At 39.2% G+C, this 26412-nt stretch overlaps 1 protein-coding gene across 1 annotated transcript in view; it reads left to right on the forward strand.

Moving 5' to 3' along the window:
• The first annotated feature begins 6512 nt into the window (after nucleotides 1-6512).
• The window catches only part of LOC123510707 (cap-specific mRNA (nucleoside-2'-O-)-methyltransferase 1-like), an 88353-nt gene continuing 68453 nt past the window's right edge, over nucleotides 6513-26412 (forward strand). Inside the window, exons 1-3 of the mRNA XM_045266040.1 lie at nucleotides 6513-6685; nucleotides 14715-14944; nucleotides 18002-18229. Of these exons, the coding sequence (XP_045121975.1) occupies nucleotides 6646-6685; nucleotides 14715-14944; nucleotides 18002-18229 (498 nt within the window). The 5' untranslated portion in view covers nucleotides 6513-6645. The remainder of the gene's footprint in view (nucleotides 6686-14714; nucleotides 14945-18001; nucleotides 18230-26412) is intronic.

Genomic DNA, 26412 nt, shown 5'->3' on the forward strand with positions numbered 1-26412 from the left:
ATATATATATATATATATATATATATATATATATATATATATATATATATATATATATATATATATATATATATATATATATATATATATATATATATATATATATATATATATATATATATATATATATATATATATATATATATATATATATATATATATATATATATATATATATATACACACACACACACACACACACACACACACACACACACACACACACACACACATATATATATATATATATATATATATATATATATATATATATATATATATATATATATATATATATATATATATATATATATATATATATATATATATATATATATATATATATATATATATATATATATATATATATATATATATATATATATATATATATATATATATATATATATATATATATATATATATATATATATATATATATATATATATATATATATATATACTTTTTATTTTAACATTTCCTATTACACTGAGTTGAATGTATCTGTATTTTTATACTTATGTTTTCATTGTGTTTTTTACAGGTTGGTACAGAGGGAAAACAGAGCTATGAGATTTGCAATCCCCCGAATTTGGAGGGAACCAACTAATCACTCAAGCAATTGCTTTTCTGCATGGTAATCCCTTCCAAAAGTCGAGCAGGCAAAAATGCGCCTGCTACCATATATCCTGACCTTCTGTCATCCATTGCGCCAGTGACACACTGTTCTGAGCTCCCCGTACCCACTCCTCCTAAGAGAGAGCAGCAGTGTTTACAAAAGGAAAGTAGTTCAGAAGAACATGAAGACACTGATCCAGAGTTCAGAGACGCAATTGATGAGAGAAATCCATACTACCCCATCCAAGAAGACATCAATGACCTGATCAGAGATCTTGCCCTCACGAAGTCAAATGGTGAGCTTTTAACGTCGAGACTCAAGCAGTGGAATTTGCTAGATGAGAGTGTGCACATACCAGGTCAGAGAAAGCGTCACCAGCATTTTTCAAGCTTTTTCACTCGTCAAGATGAGCTTTGCTTTTGCCACAATGTGACCGATCTGTTTGAGGCAATTGGAATTACCCTTAACCCCAAAGAGTGGCTGCTCTTTATCGACAGCTCGTGCAGAAGCCTCAAAGCAGTGCTGCTTCATAACGGAAACATGTACCCATCTCTCCCCCTCGCCCACTGTCCAGCTCAAAGAGGAATACAAGAGTGTCAAGATGTTGTTAGATGCCTTGAAATATGAAGAATACCGTTGGGAGGTTATAGGAGACTTCAAAATGGTGGCTTTCCTGATGGGTCTCCAAAGCGGCTTTACCAAGTATCCTTGTTATCTTTGCCTTTGGGACAGAACTACTCATTTCTAATGTGTCTATTGTCTCACTGGTGTAATTCTAGAACAAATAAATGCTATTATTGCATTATATGTCGTTTTGTATCTACTTTGTTCAAGTCAAACTTCTAATTTTCCACTTTGTCCCTAAGAGAATGGGTAAATTTAAAAAATGTCATTATCCTGGACACAAAAGTAAAATTAAAAATTACTATAAGTATTTTTTCATGTTTTCTAGACATAAGCAAATAAAAAATAACAGTTTCAACTCAAGGACAAAAGCTTTGTTACACGGTGAATCATAGCAATGAATTCTGCGACAATGAGAAGCATCCACATCTGCATGATAAAGTATCCTCTGCTACCAAATTACTTGAACCAACATCCTGTATCCCGACAATGGTTGTCACTCTGAGGTACTGATGAGCAGAAACTTTGGAAAGGCAGGAAGCAATTTGATTATTTCCCCTCGAAGATTTTTTAAATAATACTATTCTGTGGACAGTTTGGTCTAATATGGCGTGGTTTTTCACAATTATGGCACTTAATCAACTGGAAGTGCTGACTTCCTTAATGAAGAAGATCAATTACTGTGAGTGCTTCAGCAGGAAGTGGCCGTTGGCTGTGGTCAGTCACCGAATGATATTTGGGGTAAGAGCGGAATGGCTAAGTCCCATAGCTGGGTGCATTACTGGATATCAGGTAGTCCGGTACCGCTCATCCGGACCTCGAAACGCAGATAGTCAGTACCTGTACTTGAGCGCCTTTTCCCTCCTCCGTACCTGCGGACCACCAAATGAGGTGCCGAGGTCCGAAGTGCTGGAAAGTTTTCAAAAGTGCGGAAATAACAGATACGGAAAGGAGAATCTTTAAGTCCGTACTTCCGCACCAGAGATTTTCAAAGATATAAAGAAAATAAAAAAGTAAATAGATAAAATAAAGACGACAAACAGTCCGTACTCCGTAGCATTACTTTTGACCGTTTTTGGCGGTCTGTGCTACCAGGCATATATATATATATATATATATATATATATATATATATATATATATATATATATATATATATATATATATATATATATATATATGGTATATATATATATGGTAGCACAGACCACCAAAAACGGTCAAAAGTAATGCTACGGAGTGGGGACTGTTTGTCGTCTTTATTTATTTATTTATTTTTTTCTTTATGCGTGAAAATCTCAGGTGAGGAAGTACGGACTTGAAATTTCGCCTTTCCGTACCTGTTACTTCAGCGCTTTTGAAAATTTTCTCGCACTTCGGACCTCCGTACCTCGTTTGGTGGTCCGCAGGTACAGAGGAACGGAGGTGCCCAGCTCTGCTAAGTCCGTCAATATAATTAGATTTATCATTAATTCCAGTAGGGATAATATAGTGAATAAGACTAGAGTCCCAAACCATCAGAAAGGCAATTATGGTAGGTTACGTCAGTTATTAGGAGAGGTAAACTGGGAAGATAGTTTTGGAAATAAAACTGCACAGGAGATGTGGGATATTTTTAAGGTTGTAGTAAAGGGTATAGTGATGCAGTGTATCCCTTACAAAGATATAAGGCAGAGAAACAGGAAGCCATTATGGTGAACTCACGAGATAGGTAAACAGATCAGAGAGAAGAAGAGGGCATATAGAGAGTTGCAGAAAAGTGGGGAAGATGTAGATTTGATTAGGTACAGACAGGGCAGGGATGATTTGAGTAAGGTTATAAAAAAAAGTAAAAGGCAGGCAGAGATAAAACTAGCTAGAGTTGGGAGTAAAGATCCCAAAAAATTATAAAGTTATTACAAGGTCAGTGATAAAAGAAATAAGGATAGGATTGGACCACTCAGAAAAGATGGTGTAGTAGTGGATCAAAATGAAGACATAGTAGAATTATTGAATGAACAATTTTCTTCAGTATTTACTAGGGAAAGAATAGGAAATCCTGTTACAAACAGTGCGGCGAGTAGTTTAAGAGCTTTAGAAAATATTGATATAAAACCGGGAATTATTAGGAAATTTATTCTTGAAAGCTAGTGGTCCTGATGAGCTACATGCCAGAGTACTTAGGGAGGGTGTAGACAGTATTTCTGAAGCACTTAAGTTAATATTTGAAAGATCACTTAGGTTTGCTGAGATACTTCAGGACTGGAAGTTAGCTAATGTTACACCAATATTTAAAAAAGGTAGGAAGGATGATGCGAATAATTATAGACCGATCAGTTTAACTAGTATAGTATGTAAGATACTAGAGAAAATCATTAAGGGTAGTATTTGGGAACATTTAAATGAGAATAGATTAATTAGAGATACCCAACATGGCTTTAGATCAGGGAGGTCCTGTCTTACAAATTTGCTCGATATCTTAGAATATATTACCAAGGAGTTAGATGATGGAAATAGCATAGATGTTATATATCTAGATTTTAGCAAGGCGTTTGATAAGGGACCGCATAGGAGGCTAGTGTACAAATTGAGACTACATGGGATAGGGGGTAGGTTACTTGATTGGATTAGTGAATGGCTTTCTGATAGGAAACAGAGAGTAGTATTAAATGGGGCAATGTCTGAGTGGAAGGAAGTGGTTAGTGGGGTACCCCAAGGATCAGTGCTAAGACCTCTTCTTTTCTTGGTGTATATTAACGATTTAGATATAGGAATTAGTATCAAAGTATCAAAGTTTGCAGATGATACTAAGATAGCATGTGCAGTGCAGGGTGAAAAGGACAATTACAGAATACAATGAAACCTGGACAGACGGATAGCATGGGCAGACAGGTGGCAGATGGAGTTTAATTCTAAAAAGTGTCAGGTTATGCATTTAGGTAAAGACAACACAAACTTTGGCTATGAGATGGAGGGATGTTGGCTAGAGGCAGTAGAGGTGGGAAAGGATTTAGGAGTAGTGATAGACAGGACTATGAAATTTTCAAAGCAATGTTTAGAAGCAAGAAATAGGGCAAATAGGATCCTGGGTTTTATAAATAGAAATGTTAGTTATAAAAGTAAGGAAGTGGTGTGTAGCTTATATAATTCCTATGTTAGGTCCCATTTAGAGTATTGCATACAGGCCTGGTCACCCCATTATAGGCAGGATATCAACATGTTAGAAGCAGTTCAGAGAAGAGGAACTAGGATGATACCAGCATTAAAGCGCCTGGAGTATAGAGATAGATTAAAGGAATTAAACATGTTTTCATTTGAGAGGAGATGTATAAGAGGGGATATGATAGAGTTATTTAAAATATTCTCAGATACAAACTACGTAGATGTGAGATCTTTCTTTACCTTAGAGGAGGGAAGTAGGACTAGAAATCATGGCAGGAAGATTAGAAAGCAAGGCTGCAGGTTAGATATAAGAAAACATTTCTTTAGTCATAGGGTGGTAGACTTCTGGAATGCATAGCCAGAGAGGGTTGTAAATAGCACTAGTTTGACAATGTTTAAAAACAGATTAGATAAGCACTTAAATTTATTAGATGTATAATTATGTATAGCGCTGCATGATAGTTTTTATAAGAAATTTACTATAGTTAAACAAGACATGATTCCCATGTATGGGGATCACAGATTGTAGAGGATTTCGCTGTAGGACTTAGCCCTGTTAATGGGCCAAATATTTAGAATTAGTATATAATGAATTGTGTACTTGTAAGTGTATCTTTAAGTATTGATGACGAGATCGCTGTGCGACTGCTACAGCCTACAGGATAACCTAGATGGGCCCTGGTGGCCCTTTGTTATCCTATTATTTATGTTATGTTATGTTACTTAACTGCTTCGTCTAAAGTCCGAATGTTGTTTTTCTCAAGAATCATAACCCTAATTCTGTAGAGACAGAGGCCATAAATTGATCAAGGATCATGAAAAACCTGAGAGTAGCTGTGATTTATCTCGCTGGAATCAAGCAAGTAGTATGCAGAATTGACAGTGGGTGGAGAATTGCCGGATGGTTTTCCCGGTACCGAGCTTGGTTAGACGGAAGGCACCGCGATAGTGGTCACTTGCCCTGTGAAAGCATAGCAAGATGGCTGCTTTAAGCTGGCTGTACTCTTCTTGTAATCCGTATAGAGAAAAAAAGGTGTAAAATTCAACCAGTATATTTGTAGACGGCGTTCTCACTACGGTCAAGTTTTAGGAGGGAAGTAACTCGTTTGAAACAAGTAAAGTACAGAGCCATTTTTTCTTTTTTGCCTAGCGAAACTCTGGCAACTTGGAACGAGGCACATAATGAACACCAAGATGGACCGCTCTCTTGTTGCCTGTTTGCTGTTCGAAAGTCGTTCAACAGCAAGAACATTTCTCTCTCTCTCTCTCTCTTGAGTGTTATATTTACCTAACTTTCTATATTTACTCTCTCTCTCTCTCTCTCTCTCTCTCTCTCTCTCTCTCTCTCTCTTTTACGCAAGAGGGAGATCTGCCAAGGGCAACAAAATATCAGAAAAAAGGCCCACTAGAATTGCAGGTTCCCCAAAAGATTTGAAAGAATTAGCCAAAAGCCAGGAACAAATGTCTTGAAACCTCCCTCGTTTAAAGAAGTCAAGTCGTAGGAAGAAGGAAATACAAACGCAGGTAGGGAGTTCCAGTTTACTAGTGAAAGGTATGAATGATAATGAAAACTGGTTAACTCTTGTATTAGAGGGATGGACAGAATAGAGATGAAAGGAGGATGTAGGATGAGGGGAGGCAAGCAGTTAGCAATATCATTAGAGCATTTAGCATGAAAATAGCGATAAAAGATAGAAAGACGTGCAACATTTCGGCCGTGAGAAAGAATTTAAGCTGAAGAGTCAGTCAGAGGAGGGGAGTTAATGAGACGAAAAGCTTTTTATTCCACCTATCTAATAAAGCTGTATGAGTGGAACCCCCCCTTTGAAACATGCGAAGAGTATTCCATACAAGGATGGAAAAAGCTCTTGTATAGAATTAGCAGTTGGAGGGGCGAGAAAAACTGGCGGAGACGCCGCAGAACGCCTATAGTAGGTAAACTGGAGTGAGGGCATGCGGAGAAGGATGTTGATTTCAATACCAATACTATTTTCATGATAGCTAAATGAATATTTTATAATTTTCTAAGATAAATTTAAGAAAGAACAGCCATCCGTATACTGTAAATAAGAAGTTATATATCCATCCTGCAGTCAAGATTATTTGTTTTGGTTTGTTTGTGTGAGCCTCAGCTGATCGGAGCAAGGCTTGGAACACGTATACTCCGTGTTCGTCGCAGGCTAGTTGGGACATGGTGCACCTAAAATAGTTCACTTTCCCATATTCTGTCAACATAACAGTGATTATTTAGCCCACCAACATGGCAGATAAAGGCCAGAAACGTTCCTTGAGTGATTCTGGTAAGCTAACTTGTCCATTAACGTAAAAAATGCTTATTCTTATCACGCCTAACATTTTTAGATAAACTCGAGTTGTTGTTAGAGATGGAAGTTGAGAACATTTGTTTATGTAATTTAAAAGTGATATTGCATGAAATGTTCTTTATTGTGTGAAGTATACTTTTAAATTGAAAGTACAGGTACTCTTGGAGAATGACTTAAATGTGGCTTCCTCTGTGTGTTGCTGCAGTACTAGTCAAGACTGGGATGATTGTTCAAGAAATGCTTATCTTAATCATGAACACTTGGGCTTTCTCAGTAATCTTATTAAGCATCTCATGAAGAACTTAGCTGCAATCCAGCTCAGCATGTCTGATTTTTTGTAAATTTATACAGCTACACCAACAGCTCATTTCTGGATGAAACTATCTTTTCTGGTGGATTTTGAGGTACTTTCTTAATATACACGTTCCGACCGCTCTCTTCCATTCCTGGCTTCCCCTTCACAGCTCCTCCACCCAGATGATTTGACGTCACACATATGGGCACTGCCCCCAAGAAACCGTCCTGCGTGCTCGCCTCAATTCCTGGCTCCCACTTCGCAGCTCCTCCACGCAGCTGATTTGACATCACATGTATGAAGCCACGCTATTGGTCAGAGAGAGAGAGAGAGAATGTGAAAACGAATAAGGAGAGAGAGAGAGAGAAAATTTGATAACGAATAAGGAGAGAGAGAGAGAATATGAAAATGAATAAGGAAGGAGAGTGAGTGTATGGTAACGAATAAGGCAGCGTTTCTCAACCTTTTTACCCTAGCGTAACCCTTCAAATACATCACGTCTCAAGGAACCCCTATGCTAAAACTAAATTATACATCACATATTTCTCATTTAATGTGACGTCAAATCCGCTGGGTGGAGGAGCTGCAAAGAGGGAACCGGGAATCGAGGCGAGTGTGCGGGACGGTTTCTCAGGGACAGTGCCCACATATGAAGCCACCCTATTGCTCAACAAGGAAGCGAGAGAGAAAAGATAATATGTGGAGGAAATGGGATTAAAACAGGAGATAGAAATGAAATGGATAATGAATAGAGTGGAAATAAAACAGGATGGAAAGAAAATGGGTAGTGAATGAAGGAAATGGGAATTAAACAAGAGATAGAAAGAAAAATGGATAACGAATGGAAGAATAAGAGGGTATTAGGACATTGCCATATAGCTGTGTGTGTGTGTATTTACCTAGTTGTATTGTACAGGGTTCGAGCGGGGCTCATAGTGCCATGTCTCCATATCTCCACTTATCTAATTTTTCTTTAAAGTTATGCACACTATGTGCTGCAACAATTCCATTATCCAATGTATTCTAATTTTCCGCCGTTCTGTGTGGAAAACTGTATTTTCCAACATCCTTCACACACTGCCTCATCCTGATCTTCTTTTCATGTCCTTTTGTCCTTCCATCCTCTTCTGCCAACAGCAACGGGTCTTCTTTGTCTATCTTTTCAATATCATTTACTATCTTATACATTGTTATTAGGTCCTCATGTTCTCTTCTATCTTGTAAGGTTGGCAGTCCCATTTCCTTCAGTCGTTCTTCATATGTGAGGTCCTTTAATTCTGGCACCATCTTTGTAGCAATCTTCTGTATCCTTTCCAGTTTTCATATATCTTTTTTAGAACTTGGAGACCATACCACTGCTGCTGCATATTCCAGCCTTGGACATATCATGCTTGTGATGATTTTTTTCATCATATCTTTATCCATGTAATGAAATGCCACTCTTATATTAGTCAACATCCTATATGATAGTCCAAATATCGTATTTATGTGTTTATCAGGGCTCAGATTTTCTTGTATGATCACTCCAAGATCTTTTTCCTCTTTAGTCTTCATTATTTGCTCCTCTCCCATCAGATAGTTCCATACTTGTCTTCTCTTACTCTTTCCTAGTTCCATTATGTGACATTTCTTGGCATTAAACTCCAATTTCCACTTCTTGCTCCATTCATAGATCCTATTTAAATCTTCTTGTAGCAGTATACAGTCCTCTCTGGTTTTGATAACTCTTAGCAACTTTGCATGTGTGTGTGTGTGTGTGTGTGTGTGTGTGTGTGTGTGTGTGTGTGTGTGTGTGTGTGTGTGTGTGTGTGTGTATTTACCTAATTGTATTTACCTAATTGTAACATACGGGAAAAGAGCTATGCTCGTGTTGTCCCGTCTCCATATCTATTAATGTCCAGCTTTTTCTTAAAATCATGAATATTCCTTGCGTTGACCACTTCCACGTCTAAACTATTCCATGCTTCCACCCTTCTATGAGGGAAGCTATATTTTTCACATCTCTCCTATAAGTGGCCATTTTAGTTTTTCCCATGCCCTCTCGACATTCTTTCATTCCACATACACACATCTTCCCTATCCATTTTTCCATGCCAATCATCACTCTGTATATTGCTATCAGGTCTCCCCTTTCTCTTCTGTTTTCCAGGGTCGGAAGTTGCATTCTTTTCAGTCTGTCTTCATAAGTCAAATCTCTTAAGTCAGGCACCATTTTTGTTGCAGCCCTCTGTACTTTCTCTAGTTTCCTTATGTGTTTCTTTAAGTTCGAGCCCACTGTATTGTTGCATATTCAAGCCTCGGTCTTATCATTGCAGTAATTATTTTCTTCATCATTTCTTCATCTAAATATACGAACGCCACTCTTATGTTCCTCAATAAGTTCAATACTTCTCCAATTATTTTGTTTATATGTCTCTCTGGCGATAGGTCATTGGTAATTGTCACCCCAAGGTCTTTTTCTTCATGACTGGTTTTATGTCTTCATTTCCTATCTTGTACATACTCCTGATTCTTCTTTCACTCTTGCCAAACTCTATTTTCTTGCATTTTGTCGTGTTGAACTCCATTTGCCATGTACAGCTCCATTTCCATATTCTGTCCAAGTCTTCCTGGAGTAGTTCGCAATCTTTGTCACATCTCACTTTTCTTAACAATTTTGCATCGTCTGCAAATAGGCTCACATAACTGGACACCCCATCCACCATGTCATTTATGTAGACCGCAAACATTACTGGTGCCAACACTGATCCCTGTGGAACTCCACTCTCCACCAAGCCCCATTCTGATGGTCTGTCCTTAATTATTGTTCTCATTTCTCTTCCTACCAAAAGTCTTCCATCCATTTTAGTAAACTGCCATGCACTCCTCCTACCATTTCAAGTTTCCAGATCAGTCTCCGGTGTGGTACCTTATCAAAGGCCTTTTTTAAATCCAGATATATTCCATCAGCCCAACCATCTCTTTCCTGTATTACATCTATCACCCTCGAATAGTAACATATCAGGTTTGTCGTGCATGAACGCCCTTTTCTAAAACCAAATTGACACTCACAAAGTATGTCATTTTCTCCAAGAAGTCTGTCCATCTATTCTTCACCACCCTCTCACACATCTTAGCTACCACACTTGTAAGTGACACTGGTCTATAGTTCAATGGGTCTCTCTTGTTACCTGATTTATAGATTGGGACAATGTTAGCTCTTTTCCAGTCTTGGGGCACTACACCTTCCCTTAATGAGGCATCAATTACTTCACAAACTTTTTCTGCCAGTTGCTCCCTGCATTCTCTTAAAATCCATCCTGATACCCCATCAGGTCCCACAGCTTTTCTCACTTCTAAACTCCCCATCATGTTCTTGATCTCCTCCACAGTTACTTGAAACTCCTTCATAATCCCTTTCTGTTCCATTACCAGTGGTTTGTCAAAAGCAGTCTCCTTTGTGAATACCTTCCGAAAGCATCCATTCATAGCCTCTGCCATTTCCTGGGATCTTCACTGCATACTCCATTTACTTCTAAACTTTCAATACTTTCTCTATTTTTGATGTTGTTGTTCACATGTCTGTAAAAAGCCTTGGTTGGTCTTTACATTTATCAATTATATCCTTTTCTTGTTTCTTTCTTTCTTCTCTTCTAATCAACACATATTCATTTCTTGCTCTTTTGTAACTTTCCCACTGCTTAATCCGTCTTTTCCTTCTCCACCTCTTCCATGCATCCTCTTTTCTTGTTCTAGCCTTTTCACATCTATCGTTAAACCAGTCCTGCTTTCCAACTTCTCTATGTTGTCTTATTGGTACAAATTTTTCTCACCTTCTTTGTATATTTTTATAAATTCCTTCCACTTTTCATTTGCTCCTTAGCACTCTTGAATTTCATCCAATTTGTCTCTTGAAAGAATTTCTTTAGGTTTCCAAAATCTGTCTTGGCATAATTCCATCTTCCCACTTTATATTCTTCATTTCTTCTAGATTTCTCTTCATCTATCACCTTGAACTCCAAAACTGCATGATCACTCTTTGCTAAAGGGCACTCCACCCTCATCTCCTCAATGACCATTGGCTCTGTACTAAAGACCAAGTCCAGTCTTGACGATGCTCCCTCTCCTCCAAACCTAGTATCTTCTTTGACCCACTGAGTTAACACATTTTCCATTGCCAGTGTCAATAGTGTATTTCCCCATGTTGTCTCTGATCCTTCCATTGACCAGTCCTCCCAACACACCTCTTTACAATTAAAATCTCCCATCATTATAGTTCGTTCACAGCCACCCAACATTTCTTCCAGACATGTTCCTGTATCACTTATCATTTCTTCATATTCCTGTACTGACCATGCATTTGTCTTAGGTGGTACGTACACCACTATGTAGTGCCTCTTTTTCCTTCATTAGTTTCTGCTCTGATCTTTAGCACTTCTGCCTTTCCCATACCTTCTTTCACTTGATCCACCTTTATATCTTTTTAACCAGCAACATCACTCCTCCTCCCATCTTACCTACTCTATTTCTTTTCCAAACATTATATTTCCTTCTCCAACCATCATCAGGTCTTCTCCCTCTCTCAGTTTTGTTTCAGTAAGACCCACAATATCTGGGTTCTTGTCCCTCAAGTAATCGTTGAGTTCTAAAATCCCGATATCACTCCATTTATGTTGGAATACATTACATTCCGCTCATACGTAAGTTTCTTTAGTCCTTTCTTACTGTACTTTTCTGGGTTATGAACCACTTCCTCAGTCTCATATCCAAGATTCTCCAGAAAAACTCTTTCTTCTCCTCTTCTGTCCTCTCTTCATTTTTTTCAAAGCCTCCTTTCTCAACTCATTTAACATTTCTCTTTCCTTTTCACCGAGATCTCTTCTCAACCAAATCTTCCTTGTTGTTTCCTGTTGGGCTAGCCTCCATGACTTCTCCACCAATTCATCTACATCCTTTTGTGACTTAAGTTTGATTCTTATTGGCCTCATACCTTCTCTTGTGAACTTTCCAATTCTATGGAAGTCCTCTATTTCTTGTACTAGGTCTTTTCCTCCTCCTGCACCACATTAATGATATTATTTATCACCTTTTTTATGTTTTTCTCTCTCTCCATTTTACTCGGTGTCTTATCCTCCTCCACACCAAATATCACCACACATCTCTTTTTGTCTACAGTTTCCCTCACCAATGTCTCATTTGATTTAATAACCTTCACCACTTTCTCAGCAATCTTCTCTTGTGTGTGTGTGTGTGTGTATTTACCTATTTGTATTTACCTATTTGTGTATTACAGGGCCCGAGCTAAGCTCTCTGTGTCCTGTCTCCTTGTCCATTCCTGTCATATCTCTCTTTCATCTGATTGGCACACACCGCGTCAACGACATTACTGCTCAGTTTATTCCACTTATCGATGCTACAATGCGGGAAACTGTATTTTCTCATGTCATTTAGACAGATGTCCTTTATTAGCTTTTTTCCATGTCCTCGGAGATGATTACTTTTTTTTTTTTTTTTTTTTTTTTTTTATTATACCATGTGGGCTTTTCACGGGAATTTATGGGCTAAAGGGGATACTTTTTAGGGTACCTCCTATCTTAAAGCCCACCTGCTAGGAAACTATTGCCCCGAGTGAGGAAGCTCAACCTACACTCAGACCGTGGACAGGATTCAAACCCGTGCGCTTGGAGACCTCTAGGATCCCAAAGCACGCATGGTTCCACTGTACCACGGCGGCCCCTTTATCAACTCTCTATCCAGTATGTCAATCTTGTTCACCAATTTATACATAGTTATCATGCCTCCTCTTGTTCTTCTCTCTTCTAATGTGGTCAGCCCCAGCTTCCTCAGTCTTTCCTCATAGTCTAACTCCCTGAGTCCTGGTACCATCCTTGTTGCCAGCCTTTGTACCCTTTCTACCTTCTTCACATTTTTCTTCATATGCGGTGACCAGACACATGCTGCATATTCTAGCTGGGGTCTTATTAAGGTACATAATATCTTCTTCATCATTCTTTCATCTAGGTAGGGGAATGCAAGGCCAATATTTTGAAGAATGTTGTATGTTTTCCAAAAAATCTTGTTAATGTGTTTCTCCGGTGACAAAGTGTTTTGCACGGTTACTCCTAAGTCTTTCTTTGTGTGTGTGTGTGTGTGTGTGTGTGTGTGTGTGTGTGTGTGTGTGTGTGTGTGTGTGTGTGTGTCTGAATGTTTGTTGTGCTGGTGTTGAGCCAGTGTCTGTCATGAGTGCCAGGATAGAATCAAGCCACTAACTCTTGCTTAGCCTCACAAAAGACACGACCTCAAGTATCCCTCCAGTACAGTCTGTTATCAAATCAATCTGTCTTCAATAGAAATCACAATCTTCTACCTGATTGCCAGTATGATAGTCTACTGGTGATCTTCTGGCTTTCCTGACTGAGTCTTGGTCACCATCTTTTAGAAATTTGATGAAATATTTGCTGTTGCCTTAGACATATCAAAAGCTTTTGATGGAGTCTGGCACAAAGCTTTGATCTCCAAACTACCCCTAATGTGGCTTTTATATATCATTCTCTGTGCAACTTCATCTGAAGTTTGCCCTCTGGCCATTTTTTTGCTGCCATGGTAGACAGCTATTGTTCTTCTAAATCTGTTAACAGCGATGTTCCTCAGGATTCCTTCCTATCGCTCACTCTACTCCTATTAGTCATCAATTATTTTCTAAACCAAACTTCTTGCACTATCCATTCCTACACTAATGATATCACCCTACATTTTTCCATATCTTTTCAGAGACTACCAACCCTTCAGGGAGTCAAAATATCATGCTGGGACACCTCAGAACACCTGATTTCTAATCTCCCAAAAATTTCTAATTGGGGCAAAGACAACTTAGTTGCGTTCAATGCCTCAAAAACTCAATTTCTCCATCTATCAACTCTACACAACCTTCCCAGCAAATATCGCCTTTTCTTTAATGACACTCAACTGTCACCTTCTTTTACACTGAATATCCTTGGTGTTTCCTTTACTTATGATCTAAACTAGAAACTTCACATCTCATCTCTTGCTAGAATAACTTCTATGAAGTTAGGCATTTTGAGTCATCTCTGCCAATTTTTTTCACCCCTCCCAACTGCTAACTCTGTTTCCGTCTATGAAGTACTGTGCATTAGTATGGAAGGGGTTCCACTCATACTGTTTTATTAGATAGGGTGGAATAAAAAAAACTTTTCATCTCATCAACTCCTCTCCTCTGACTGACTGTCTTCAGCCTCTTTCTCAACATTGCAATATTGCATTCCTTGTTATTTTCTACTGCTATTTTTATGCCAACTGCTTTTCTGATCTTGCTAACTTCATGTCTCACCTTCTTCCTCTTCCTCACTGCACAAAACTTTTTATTCATCATCTCACCCATGTTCTGTCTACCTCTCTAATGCAAGAGTTAACCAGTATTCTCAATCATTCATCCATTTCTCCAATAAACTCTAAATCTCTGTACCTGCTTATGTATTTCTTATGACTTAAAATCTTTAGGTGGGAGGTTTCAAGACACCAATCACATTCTTTTGGTTAATTCTCTCAGACCTGCTCGGGAACTGGCATCTGAGTGATCCTTTATATTTAATCATTTTTGTTGCCCTTGGCTAGTTTTTTTCCTATTAACTTAAAAAAAAATCAGGTTTTCAGCAAGTGTCAGTCATCATTGTCAACACAGAGTCAAATCACTAACCTTCGCCCTTCCCATAGACACATCCTCTGATGAAGACCTGCCACCGTCATTCTCTATGGGGGGCCCTGGCAAGAGGTCTCGCTTGAGCATTGATGATGAGGCCAAGAGTGACTCAGGAGGGGAGAATGGACAAAGTAGCAGCCCTGCCAGCATTACCAGTCCTACCAGCCCCTCAGATGACCATAGCAATGGCATGGGAGACTTTGGCAGTAGTGGCACGTACAGCAGTGCAGCACAGCGGATGATGGTAAGGGATCTAGGATAACGCTGCGGGAAACTAGCCACAGGAAAACTGGCCAAGGACAACAAGCTGCAACCCAACTAGCTGCGGGAAACTGGCTGCCATATAGACTGGGAGGAAACTGCAAATGCAGAATTTATGTTCTGAAGGCTGCTCCTTACACCACCACCAGTAAATTATTGATTCGCGAACCAATGAAATGTTATTCAATATTTAAATTCGGCATGAAAAAAAAAGTAAAGCTATGTACAAAGAAACAAAATTAGTGAAGCTTAGATTATACAACTTGAAAGAATCTTTAAATATTTATTAAATTACTGTTGCATCTTGATAACTCGGACCCCAATAATTCAGATTTCGTGATAAGTTGGACTCTGACTGACCCAGGGACTAAAGTACAAGTTGAACTGCACGCCCAGTTTATTTATTTATTTATTTATTTTATTTATTTTCACCTTCCTGTATTTCATTTTCTATTGACATTATCAAAAATCTAATTCCACCTAAAAATTGCATTTTAGTTGCAGTTTAAAATGATATCAAACAAAAGTCAATCAGAGTTTATACCAATTTTGTGAAAATTTTGAAGTGTAAAAACACATTTTTCGAGATATTCGCTCTTAAAGATTTTTCTTAATTTCATCCTTGTTTTGCTATTTACATCTTTCTGATTAACATGAAATTTTTAGACATGACTGTGTATACAATGGTGACTTCCTGGAGCATGATAGGATGATAATGCATCAGATCCCTACTTCTCTAGAAAATATTATTCACTTGTATGTGACAGTTGGGAAGATGCCATCAGCCATGTCACAGCAATCTGCAATCTGCTATTGAACTGGACACTCTCTGAGTCGTTATTAGTGTGTTAAAGTGAGATAATGATACAGTGAAGTATTTATTTCTCGTCTGGTCCAGCTTTATACCTCTGTCTCAACATAATCTTTTGTGATAGTGTTATTGTGAGAGTTATGTGATGTATAGTTGTGATGATGAAGGTAGTGAGGAAAAACAGTGAGGTGAGGATTTTGGAGGGGGAGATAACATGCATGATGGAGGGGAGAGGAGAGACAAGGATTCAAGGTCCAGCTGTCTCCCAGTGATACGTTTGTTTGTTTGTTTCTTGGTGTCTTCTCTTGAAGTTTTTTATTCTAATCCTCGTCAATTTATGCCTGTAAGGATGTTATTTCTGACACCTGGCCATGTACTATGTAGGGCGCGAGTCAGGCTATGACACAACTGCATGAGACATTTAAAAATGGCTTCCTGGTGGGAAGGGTATCTAATTATAAAGAAAATAAACTACACCATTTAGTAATTTAGGGTCTTAAGATTTTAAAGACACAAATGTAATCCCAAAATTTGAAATCCCCTAAAATTAAATAAATAAATCCTGCACTAAGCCTGATTTTTTTTTTTTTTTTTTTTTTTCTCCCCCACATATTATAGCGTGTTTGGAAGGGGAGGGGAATTCGAATAAGTCGGACATTCTTGTTTGTTGGACCAACCTTTTCCCCTATTAGTCCGAGGTAGTGAGGGTCAACAGTACCAAAGAATTCAATATTAAACAAAAGTAGAATCACTATAGCTATCAATCATCATGTCTTCAAGCTTAATATAGGATTATCAGGATATGCTCTGACCTCATTTCTTTTCCTTCGCACAAGTTTGCATAGAGCTGTCTCTATCTTTCTTTCTCTCCTTCTCTTTCTATATGAATTGGTGCATTTCCAAAACATTTTTAACTTTTTTTGTACGTCACCGTTTTCTGTATAAAAGTCTTCCCCCATCGTAAACGTGGCTAATGAGTGGGGGAGTGTGACCTTACTGGTATATCCACCTGATCTGACATCTTCCAGATGCCTCACTTATGCATACTACAGCTTTCAATGTACATATAGCTCACGATTGGTTCCTTCATTAGTAATTTGATAAATCTTTGAGGATTCTTTCAAGTTCTATAAACTTAGTTTCTCTTATCTTATTTCTTAGTACATAGATTTACTTTTTGTTTAATGCTGAATTTTTAGTAATTTAACCTCTTTACTCTGGGCAATAGAAAACAGCTCCCGGTGTCATGTCGAGGCTGGGTGGGGGTGGGGAGATACCTGACTCAGAGGAAGCAAATTTTGGAGAAAAAAAAATTATAGTTTGCCTTCTCTTGGCCATTTCCTGAAGATGGCAAATGAGAGAAAACATCAATTTTTATGGTAGATTAATCTATTGGTACCATAAAAAATCATTAAATAAAACTGAATTATTTCTAGCAGGGTGCATTGGTACTTATCATGGTATAAGTGAATCATGCACCTTTGTAGTAATGATGAAAGAAAAAAAACACACCATCTTAGCAGAAAGCACCCATGATGCAATATGCTTGTCATTGTATGTGTCATGAGCGATCCGATGATGCAAAATGTGTCATCGTGTTGAAAGGGTTAATAAATCTATGAGAATTCATTCAAGTTCTATAATCTAAGCTTCTTTTATTTTGTTTCTTAGTACATGGTTGTACATTTTTTAATTCTGAATTTAGATTTGAATAATTTTTCATTGGTTCAAGAACCACTTATTTATTCACTGGTAGAGGTGTTAGGAGCTGTCTTGAGTGCAGAAATGAGCTGCCTTCAGTATATGAATTATGCATTTACAGTTTCCTCCCAGCCTATATAGTGGCCAGTTTCCTGCAGCAACTTGTCCGTGGCGAGTTGTCCTGCAGCCAGTTTCCTGTGGCTAGTTGTTCCATCCCCAATGGAAAGTGATGGTGTAGAAATGAGGTGTGGTAGTAATTGAAGTTCAAAGGAGGGAAAGTATTATGATGAAAGAGACAGAATGAAGTGAGTGTTACAGAGAAATTAGCACCTAATAATGTGCCTAGAGGTACCTGGTCTATCTATTTCTACCAGGAAGGCAATCTCACACAGGGTGGCCCAAACAAAGCACCACACACACTCACCATACTCTTATTTCCTACAACACTTGATGGAAAGAGAAAGTCATGTGGATCATCCTGCTGCACCCCAACAGTGAAGCTTTACTAATGAAGGACATATATTGCAGAAAAACATGGGCTATAAGGCAGGAAAAGGTTTGGGTAAGTATGGGCAAGGCTTGGTGAACCCAGTGGAGGCCAGCAAGCAGCGGGGCCGAAGAGGTCTGGGTTTGCGTCTGGAGGGATTGGAAGCATCAAGCAACCTCAAGTGGGACAGCAGCCAGGAGGTGAGGCATGGGAGAAAAAACAGCACCAACAATGCATTGTATCTGCAAAAAAATAATAAAATTCTTCATTGTTATTTTTTTTTTTTTACGTAGGGAAGAGGGCCAGCCAAGGGCAAAAAAGAAAGTTAGAAAAAGCCCACTTGAGCGCTGGCTCTCCAAAGAGTACAAAAGTGCCAAAACCGTCAGCCAGAATTAGGGGAGCAAATGCCTCGATACCTCCTCTTAAAAGAAGACAAGTTGTAGGAATTTGGAAATACAGATGCAGGGAGGGAGTTCCAGAGTTTACCAGTGAAAGGGATGAATGATTGAGCGTACTGGTTAACTCTTGCATTAGAGAGTTGGACAGAATAGGGATGAGAGGAAGAAGAAAGCCTTGTGCAGCGTGGCCGCAGGAGGAGGGGAGGCATGCAGTTAGCAAGATCAGTAGAACAGTTACCATGAAAATAGCGATAAAATATAGAAAGGGATGCAACATTTCGGCGGTGAGAAAGAGACTGAAGACAGTTAGTCAGAGGAGGGAGTTGATGAGACGAAGAGCTGATTCCACCCTATCAAGCAAAGCTGTGTGACTGGAACCCCCAAACATGCGAAGAGTACTCCATACAGGGACGGATAAGGCCCTTATACAGAGTAAGCAGTTGGAGGGCGAGAAAACTGGCGGAGACGCCTCAGAACACCTAATTTCATAGAAGCTGTTTTAGCAAGAGATGAGATGTGAAGTTTCCAGTTAAGATTATGAGCAAAGGACAGACCGAGGATATTCATTGTGGAAGAGGGAGACAGTTGAGTGTCATTGAAGAAGAGGGGATAGTTGTCTGGAAGGTTGTGTCGAGTTGATAGATGGAGGAATTGAGTTTTTGAGGCATTGAAAACTACTAGATTTTCTCTGCCCCAATCGGAAATTTTAGAAAGATCGGAAGTCAGGCGTTCCGTGGCGTCCCCGCGTGATCTGTTAATTTCCTGAAGGGTTGGACGTCTCTGAAAGAACGTGGAAAGATGTAGGGTGGTATCATCAGCGTAGGAGTGGATAGGGCAAGAAGTTTGGTTAAGAAGGTCATTAATGAATAATAGAAAGAGAGTGGGTGACAGGACAGAACCCTGAGGAACACCACTATTAATAGGTTTAGGAGAAGAACAGTAGCCGTCTACCACAGCAGCAATAGAGCGGTCGGAAAGGAAACATGAGATAAAGTTGCAGAGAGAAGGATAGAAGCCGTAAGAGGGCAGTTTTGAAATCAAAGCTTTATGCCAGACTCTATCAAAAGCTTTTGATATGTCTAACGCAACAGCAAAAGTTTCACCGAAATCTCTAAAAGAGGATGACCAAGACTCAGTAAGGAAAGCCAGAAGATCACCAGTAGAGCGACCTTGACGGAAGCCATACTGGCGATCAGACAGAAGATTGTGAAGTGACAGATGTTTGAGAATCTTCCTATTCAGGATAGATTCAAAAACTTTAGACAAGCAAGAGATTAAAGCTATAGGACGGTAGTTTGAGGGGTTAGAACGGTCACCCTTTTAGGAACAGGCTGAATGTAGGCGAACTTCCAGCAGGAAGGAAAGGTAGAAGTCGATAGACAAAGTTGGAAGAGTTTGGCCAGGCAAGGTGCAAGCACAGAAGCACAGTTTTTGAGAACAATAGGAGGGACCCCATCAGGTCCATAAGCCTTCCGAGGGTTTAGGCCAGCAAGGGCATGGAAAACATCATTACGAAGAATTTTGATTGTAGACATGAAATAGTCAGAGGGAGGAGGAGAGGAGGACAAGCCCAGAATCGTCCAAGGTGGAGTTGTGAGCAAAGGTTTGAGAAAAGAGTTCAGCTTTAGAGACAGAAGAGATGGCAGTGGTGCCATCAGGATGAAATAAAGGAGGAAAGATGAAGAAGTGAAGTTATTTGAGATGTTTTTGGCTAGATGCCAGAAGTCACGAGGAGAGTTTGAGTTTGAAAGATTTTGACATTTCCTATTTATGAAAGAGTGTTTGGCAAGTTGAAGAACAGACTTGGCATGATTCCGGCAGAGATATAAAGTGCATGAGATTCAGGAGATGGAAGGCTCAAGTACCTTTTGTGGGCAACCTCTATCATGTATAGCACGAGAACAGGCTGAGTTAAACCAAGGTTTAGAAGGTTTAGGTTGAGAAAAGAATGAGGAATGTACGCCCATGCCAGATACTAACACCTCTGTTATGCGTTCAGCACAAAGAGATGGGTCTCTGACACGGAAGCAATAATCATTCCAGGAAAATCAGCATAATACCTCCTCAGGTCCCCCCAACTGGCAGAGGCAAAATGCCAGAGGCACCTTCGCTTTTGGGGGATCCTGCGGAGGGATTGGAAAAATAGGACAAGATACAGAAATGAGATTGTGATCGGAGGAGCCCAACGGAGATGAAAGGGTGACAGCATAAGCAGAAGGGTTAGAGGTGAGGAAGAGATCAAGAATGTTGGGCGTGTCTCCAAGACGGTCAGGAATACGAGTAGGGTGTTGCACCAGTTGCTCTAGGTCATGGAGGATAGCAAAGTTGAAGGCTAGTTCACCAGGGTGGTCAGTGAAGGGAGAGGAAAGCCAAAGCTGGTGGTGAACATTGAAATCTCCAAGAATGGAAATCTCAGCAAAAGGGTAGAGGGACAGAATGTGCTCCACTTTAGAAGTTAAGTAGTCGAAGAAATTACTATAGTCAGAAGAGTTAGGGAGAGATAAACAGCACAGATGAATTTAGTTTGAGAGTGACTGTTAAGTCGTAGCCAGATGGTGGAAAATTCGGAAGACTCAAGAGCGTGGGCACGAGAGCAAGTTAAGTCGTTGCATACATAGACGCAACATCCAGCTTTGGAATGAAAATGAGAATAGAGAAAGTAGGAGGGAACAGAGAAGGGGCTACTGTCAGTTGCCTCAGACAGCTGTGTTTCGGTGAGGAAAAGAAGATGAGGTTTAGTAGAAGAGAGGTGGTGTTCCACAGATTGAAAATTAGATCTAAGACCGCGAATGTTGCAGAAGTTATTGTAGAAAAAGTTGAGGGAGGTGTCAAGGCATTTGTGGTCTTCAACAGGAGAGGTTTCCAATCTGGGGACATTTTTGGTCCCCTCCCCAGAGGGGGACTCCGAGGCGTTGTTTATTTTGGGTCCCATTTTTCTTTTAAATTTTGATTTGGAGTGAAGGGTGTATGTGTGGTAAGTGCATGTAGTTTTGTGTGAAGAAGGAGAGCTGTCTTTAGAGAGTAGGCTGTGACTACCCCCTTGAGTTGTGAGACACAAAAGGAAACATTCAACAAGATCACAACTAGCTTTAATGGAAGGTTCACAGCACCTCCTGAACTAGTGCTATTAGATTAGTATTAAATGGGGCAATGTCTGAGTGGAAGGAAGTGGTTAGTGGGGTACCCCAAGGATCAGTGCTAGGACCTCTTCTTTTCTTGGTGTACATTAACGATTTAGATATAGGAATTAGTAGCAAAGTATCAAAGTTTGCAGATGATACTAAGATAGCATGTGCAGTACAGGGTAAAAAAGACAATTACAGAATACAACGAGACCTGGACAGGCTGATAGCATGGGCAGACAGGTGGCAGATTGAGTTTAATTCTAAAAAGTGTCAGGTTATGCATTTAGGTAAAGACAACACAAACTTTAGCTATGAGATGGAGGGATGTTGGCTAGAGGCAGTAGAGGAAGGAAAGGATTTAGGAGTAGTGATAGACAGGACTATGAAATTTTCAAAGCAATGTTTAGAAGCAAGAAATAGGGCAAATAGGATCCTGGGTTTTATAAATAGAAATGTTAGTTATAAAAGTAAGGAAGTGGTGCGTAGCTTATATAATTCCTATGTTAGGCCCCATTTAGAGTATTGCATACAGGCCTGGTCACTCCATTATAGGCAGGATATCAACATGTTAGAAGCAGTTCAGAGAAGAGCAACTAGGATGATACCAGCATTAAAGCGCCTGGAGTATAGAGATAGATTAAAGGAATTAAACATGTTTTCATTTGAGAGGAGATGTATAAAAGGGGATATGATAGAGTTATTTAAAATGTTCTCAGATACAAACTACATAGATGTGAGATCTTTCTTTACCTTAGAGGAGGGAAATAGGACTAGAAATCATGGCAGGAAGATTAGAAAGCAAGGCTGCAGGTTAGATATAAGAAAATATTTCTTTAGTCATAGGGTGGTAGACTTCTGGAATGCATTGCCAGAGAGGGTTGTAAATAGCACTAGTTTGACAATGTTTAAAAAACAGATTAGATAAGCACTTAAATTTCTTAGATTTATAATTATGTATAGCGCTGCATGATAGTTTTTATAAGAAATTTACTATAGTTAAACAAGACATGATCCACATGTATGGGGATCACAGATTGTAGAGGATTTCGCTGTAGGACTTAGCCCTGTTAATGGGCCAAATATTTAGAATTAGTATATAGTGTATTGTATACTTTAAGTGTATCTTTAAGTACTGATGACGAGGTCGCTGTGCGACTGAAACAGGATAACCTAGATGGGCCCTGGTGGCTCTTTGTTATCCTATTATTTATGTTATGTTATATGTTATGTTATCTCACTGGGAGTAAGTTATTGTTTCGGTAGGTGTCTATTACCTCCTCCTCCTATTTACAGTGGTGAGATTTAAAGACAAGAATGTTGATAGTATATTTGTCAAATCTTGCTCCTACAGGTTAATTGTTTTTTAATGCCCATTTTTTTTACAGAGGGGATTGAAAATATTTGAAAATAAGGGAAGCAGCAGTAAGCCATCAGGCAACAAAAATTGTGATAGAAAATGTCCACTGAGGTGTTGGTCCCTGAACAGGGTCAAAAGAGTTAGCTAAAAGAATTGGATGAATGTCATGAAACCTTCCTTTTAAATGTGTTCAGTTCATAGGTAGGTGGAAATACAGAAGCAGGCAGAGAGTTCCATAGTTTACCAAAGAAAGGAGTGAATGATTAAGATTACCATTTACTCATGCATTAGAGAAGTGGATAGAACAGCAGTGATAGTGTGAGGCCATGGAAGGAGAGGAGGCATGCAGTTAGCAAGATGGGAAAAACAGTTGGCAAAAAATAGCAACAGAGGATTGCAAGAGATGCAACATTGCTGCGATGAGAGAGACTGAAGACAGTCTGTAGGAGGAGCTTTTCATTCCACACTATATAAAAAAAAACAGTAATAGTTGGGCCCCTTATATGTGTAAAGTACTTCATACATGGACAGAAAAGGCCTCTTTATAGATTTTTCAGTTACAGAAAGTGAGAAGAACTGACAGAGATGACTTAGAACACCTAACTTTATAGAAACTGTTTTGGCTAAAGAAACGATGTTCAGAGTAAAAGAGGGACAAAGTTGAGTGTCATCATCGAAGTAAAGGGGATAGTTGTCTGAAAGATTGTGTCGAGTTGACAGATGGAGAAATTGAGTTTTTAAGGCATTGAACAATGCTAAGTTTGCTCTGCCTCAATCAGAAATTTTAATTTGTTTTAGATCCTTGATGATAATAAAAAGAGAATGAATGACAAGACAGAAATCTGAGGAACACCACTATTAATAGATTTAAGAGAAGAATAGTGACTTCTATCACAGCAAAAAGGAAACTTGAAAAGAAGTTGCAGGAAGAGGCATAGAAACTGTAGGAGGGTAGTTTGGAAATCAAAACTTTGTGCCTGACTCTACCAAAATCTTTTGATATGTCTAAGGCTATATAAAAAGTTTCACCAAAATCACTAGAAAAGGATGACCAAGACTTTAAGTGTGTGTGTGTGTATTTACCTAATTGTATTTACCTAATTGTAACATACGGAAAAGAGCTATGCTCGTGTTGTCCCGCTCCATATCTATTAATGTCCAGCTTTTTCTTAAAATCATGAATATTCCTTGCGCTGACCACTTCCACGCCTAAACTATTCCATGCTTCCACCCTTCTATGAGGGAAGCTATATTTTTTCACATCTCTCCTATAAGTGGCCATTTTTAGTTTTTTCCCATGCCCTCTCGACATTCTTCCATTCCACATACACAGATCTTCCCTATCCATTTTTTCCATGCCAATCATCACTCTGTATATTGCTATCAGGTCTCCCTTTCTTCTGTTTTCCAGGGTTGGAAGTTGCATTCTTTTCAGTCTGTCTTCATAAGTCAAATCTCTTAAGTCAGGCACCATTTTCGTTGCAGCCCTCTGTACTTTCTCTAGTTTCCTTATGTGTTTCTTTAAGTTCGAGCCCACTGTATTGTTGCATATTCAAGCCTCGGTCTTATCATTGCAGTAATTATTTTCTTCATCATTTCTTCATCTAGATATACGAACGCCACTCTTATGTTCCTCAATAAGTTCAATACTTCTCCAATTATTTTGTTTATATGTCTCTCTGGCGATAGGTCATTGGTAATTGTCACCCCAAGGTCTTTTTCTTCATGACTGGTTTTATGTCTTCATTTCCTATCTTGTACATACTCCTGATTCTTCTTTCACTCTTGCCAAACTCTATTTTCTTGCATTTTGTCGTGTTGAACTCCATTTGCCATGTACAGCTCCATTTCCATATTCTGTCCAAGTCTTCCTGGAGTAGTTCGCAATCTTTGTCACATCTCACTTTTCGTAACAATTTTGCATCGCCTGCAAATAGGCTCACATAACTGGACACCCCATCCACCATGTCATTTATGTAGACTGCGAACATTACTGGTGCCAACACTGATCCCTGTGGAACTCCACTCTCCACCAATCCCCATTCTGATGGTCTGTCCTTAATTATTGTTCTCATTTCTCTTCCTACCAAAAAGTCTTCCATCCATTTTAGTAAACTGCCATGCACTCCTCCTACCATTTCAAGTTTCCAGATCAGTCTCTGGTGTGGTACCTTATCAAAGGCCTTTTTTAAATCCAGATATATTCCATCAGCCCAACCATCTCTTTCCTGTATTACATCTATCACCCTCGAATAGTAACATATCAGGTTTGTCGTGCATGAACGCCTTTTCCTAAAACCAAATTGACACTCACAAAGTATGTCATTTTTCTCCAAGAAGTCTGTCCATCTAGTCTTCACCACCCTCTCACACATCTTAGCTACCACACTTGTAAGTGACACTGGTCTATAGTTCAATGGGTCTCTTGTTACCTGATTTATAGATTGGGACAATGTTAGCTCTTTTCCAGTCTTGGGGCACTACGCCTTCCCTTAATGAGGCATCAATTACTTCACAAACTTTTTCTGCCAATTGCTCCCTGCATTCTCTTAAAATCCATCCTGATACCCCATCAGGTCCCACAGCTTTTCTCACTTCTAAACTCCCCATCATGTTCTTGATCTCCTCCACCGTTACTTGAAACTCCTTCATAATCCCTTTCTGTTCCATTACCAGTGGTTTGTCAAAAGCAGTCTCCTTTGTGAATACCTTCCGAAAGCATCCATTCATAGCCTCTGCCATTTCCTGGGATCTTCACTGTATACTCCATTTACTTCTAAACTTTCAATACTTTCTCTATTTTTGATGTTGTTGTTGTGTGTGTGTGTGTGTGTGTGTGTGTGTGTGTGTGTGTGTGTGTGTGTGTGTGTGTGTGTGTGTGTGTGTGTGTGTGTGTTTCACATGTCTGTATTTCACATTTTTTTTCTTTTTATGCAAGAGGGAGAGCTGCCAAGGGCAATGAAATATTACATAAAAAAGGCCCACTGGAACTGCAGTCTCCCTAAAAGATTAGAAAGAATTAACCAAAAGCCTGGAACAAATGTCTTGACACCTGTCTTAGAACAAGTCAAGTTGTAGGAAGATAGAAATACAGAAGCAAGTAGAGAGTTCCAGAGTTTACCAGTGAAAGATATGAATGATTGAAAATACTGGGTATTAGAGGGTTGGACAGAATAGGGATGAGAGGAAGGAGAAAGCCTCATGCAGTGAGGCCGCAGGAGGAGGGGAGGCATGCAGTTAGCAAGACCAATAGAGCAGTTAGCATGAAAATAGTGATAAAATATTGAAAGGGATGCAGCATTTAGACAGTGAGAAACAGACTGAAGACAGTCAGTCAGAAGAGGGGAGTTGATGAGATGAAAAGCTTTTGATTCCACCTTATCTAATAAAGCTGTATGAGTGGAAGGACAGGCCGAGGATATTCAGTGTGGAAGAGGGAGACAGTTGAGTGGTTGTGTTGAGTTGATAGATGGGGGAATTGAGTTTTTGAGATATTGAAAAGTTTTCTCTGCCCTAATCAGAAATCTTAGAGAGATCAGAAGTCAGATGTTCTGTGGTGTCCATGCAAGATC

The sequence above is a fragment of the Portunus trituberculatus genome, chromosome 30 (assembly GCF_017591435.1).
Source record: "Portunus trituberculatus isolate SZX2019 chromosome 30, ASM1759143v1, whole genome shotgun sequence".
In the NCBI taxonomy this organism is placed as follows: domain Eukaryota; kingdom Metazoa; phylum Arthropoda; class Malacostraca; order Decapoda; family Portunidae; genus Portunus; species Portunus trituberculatus.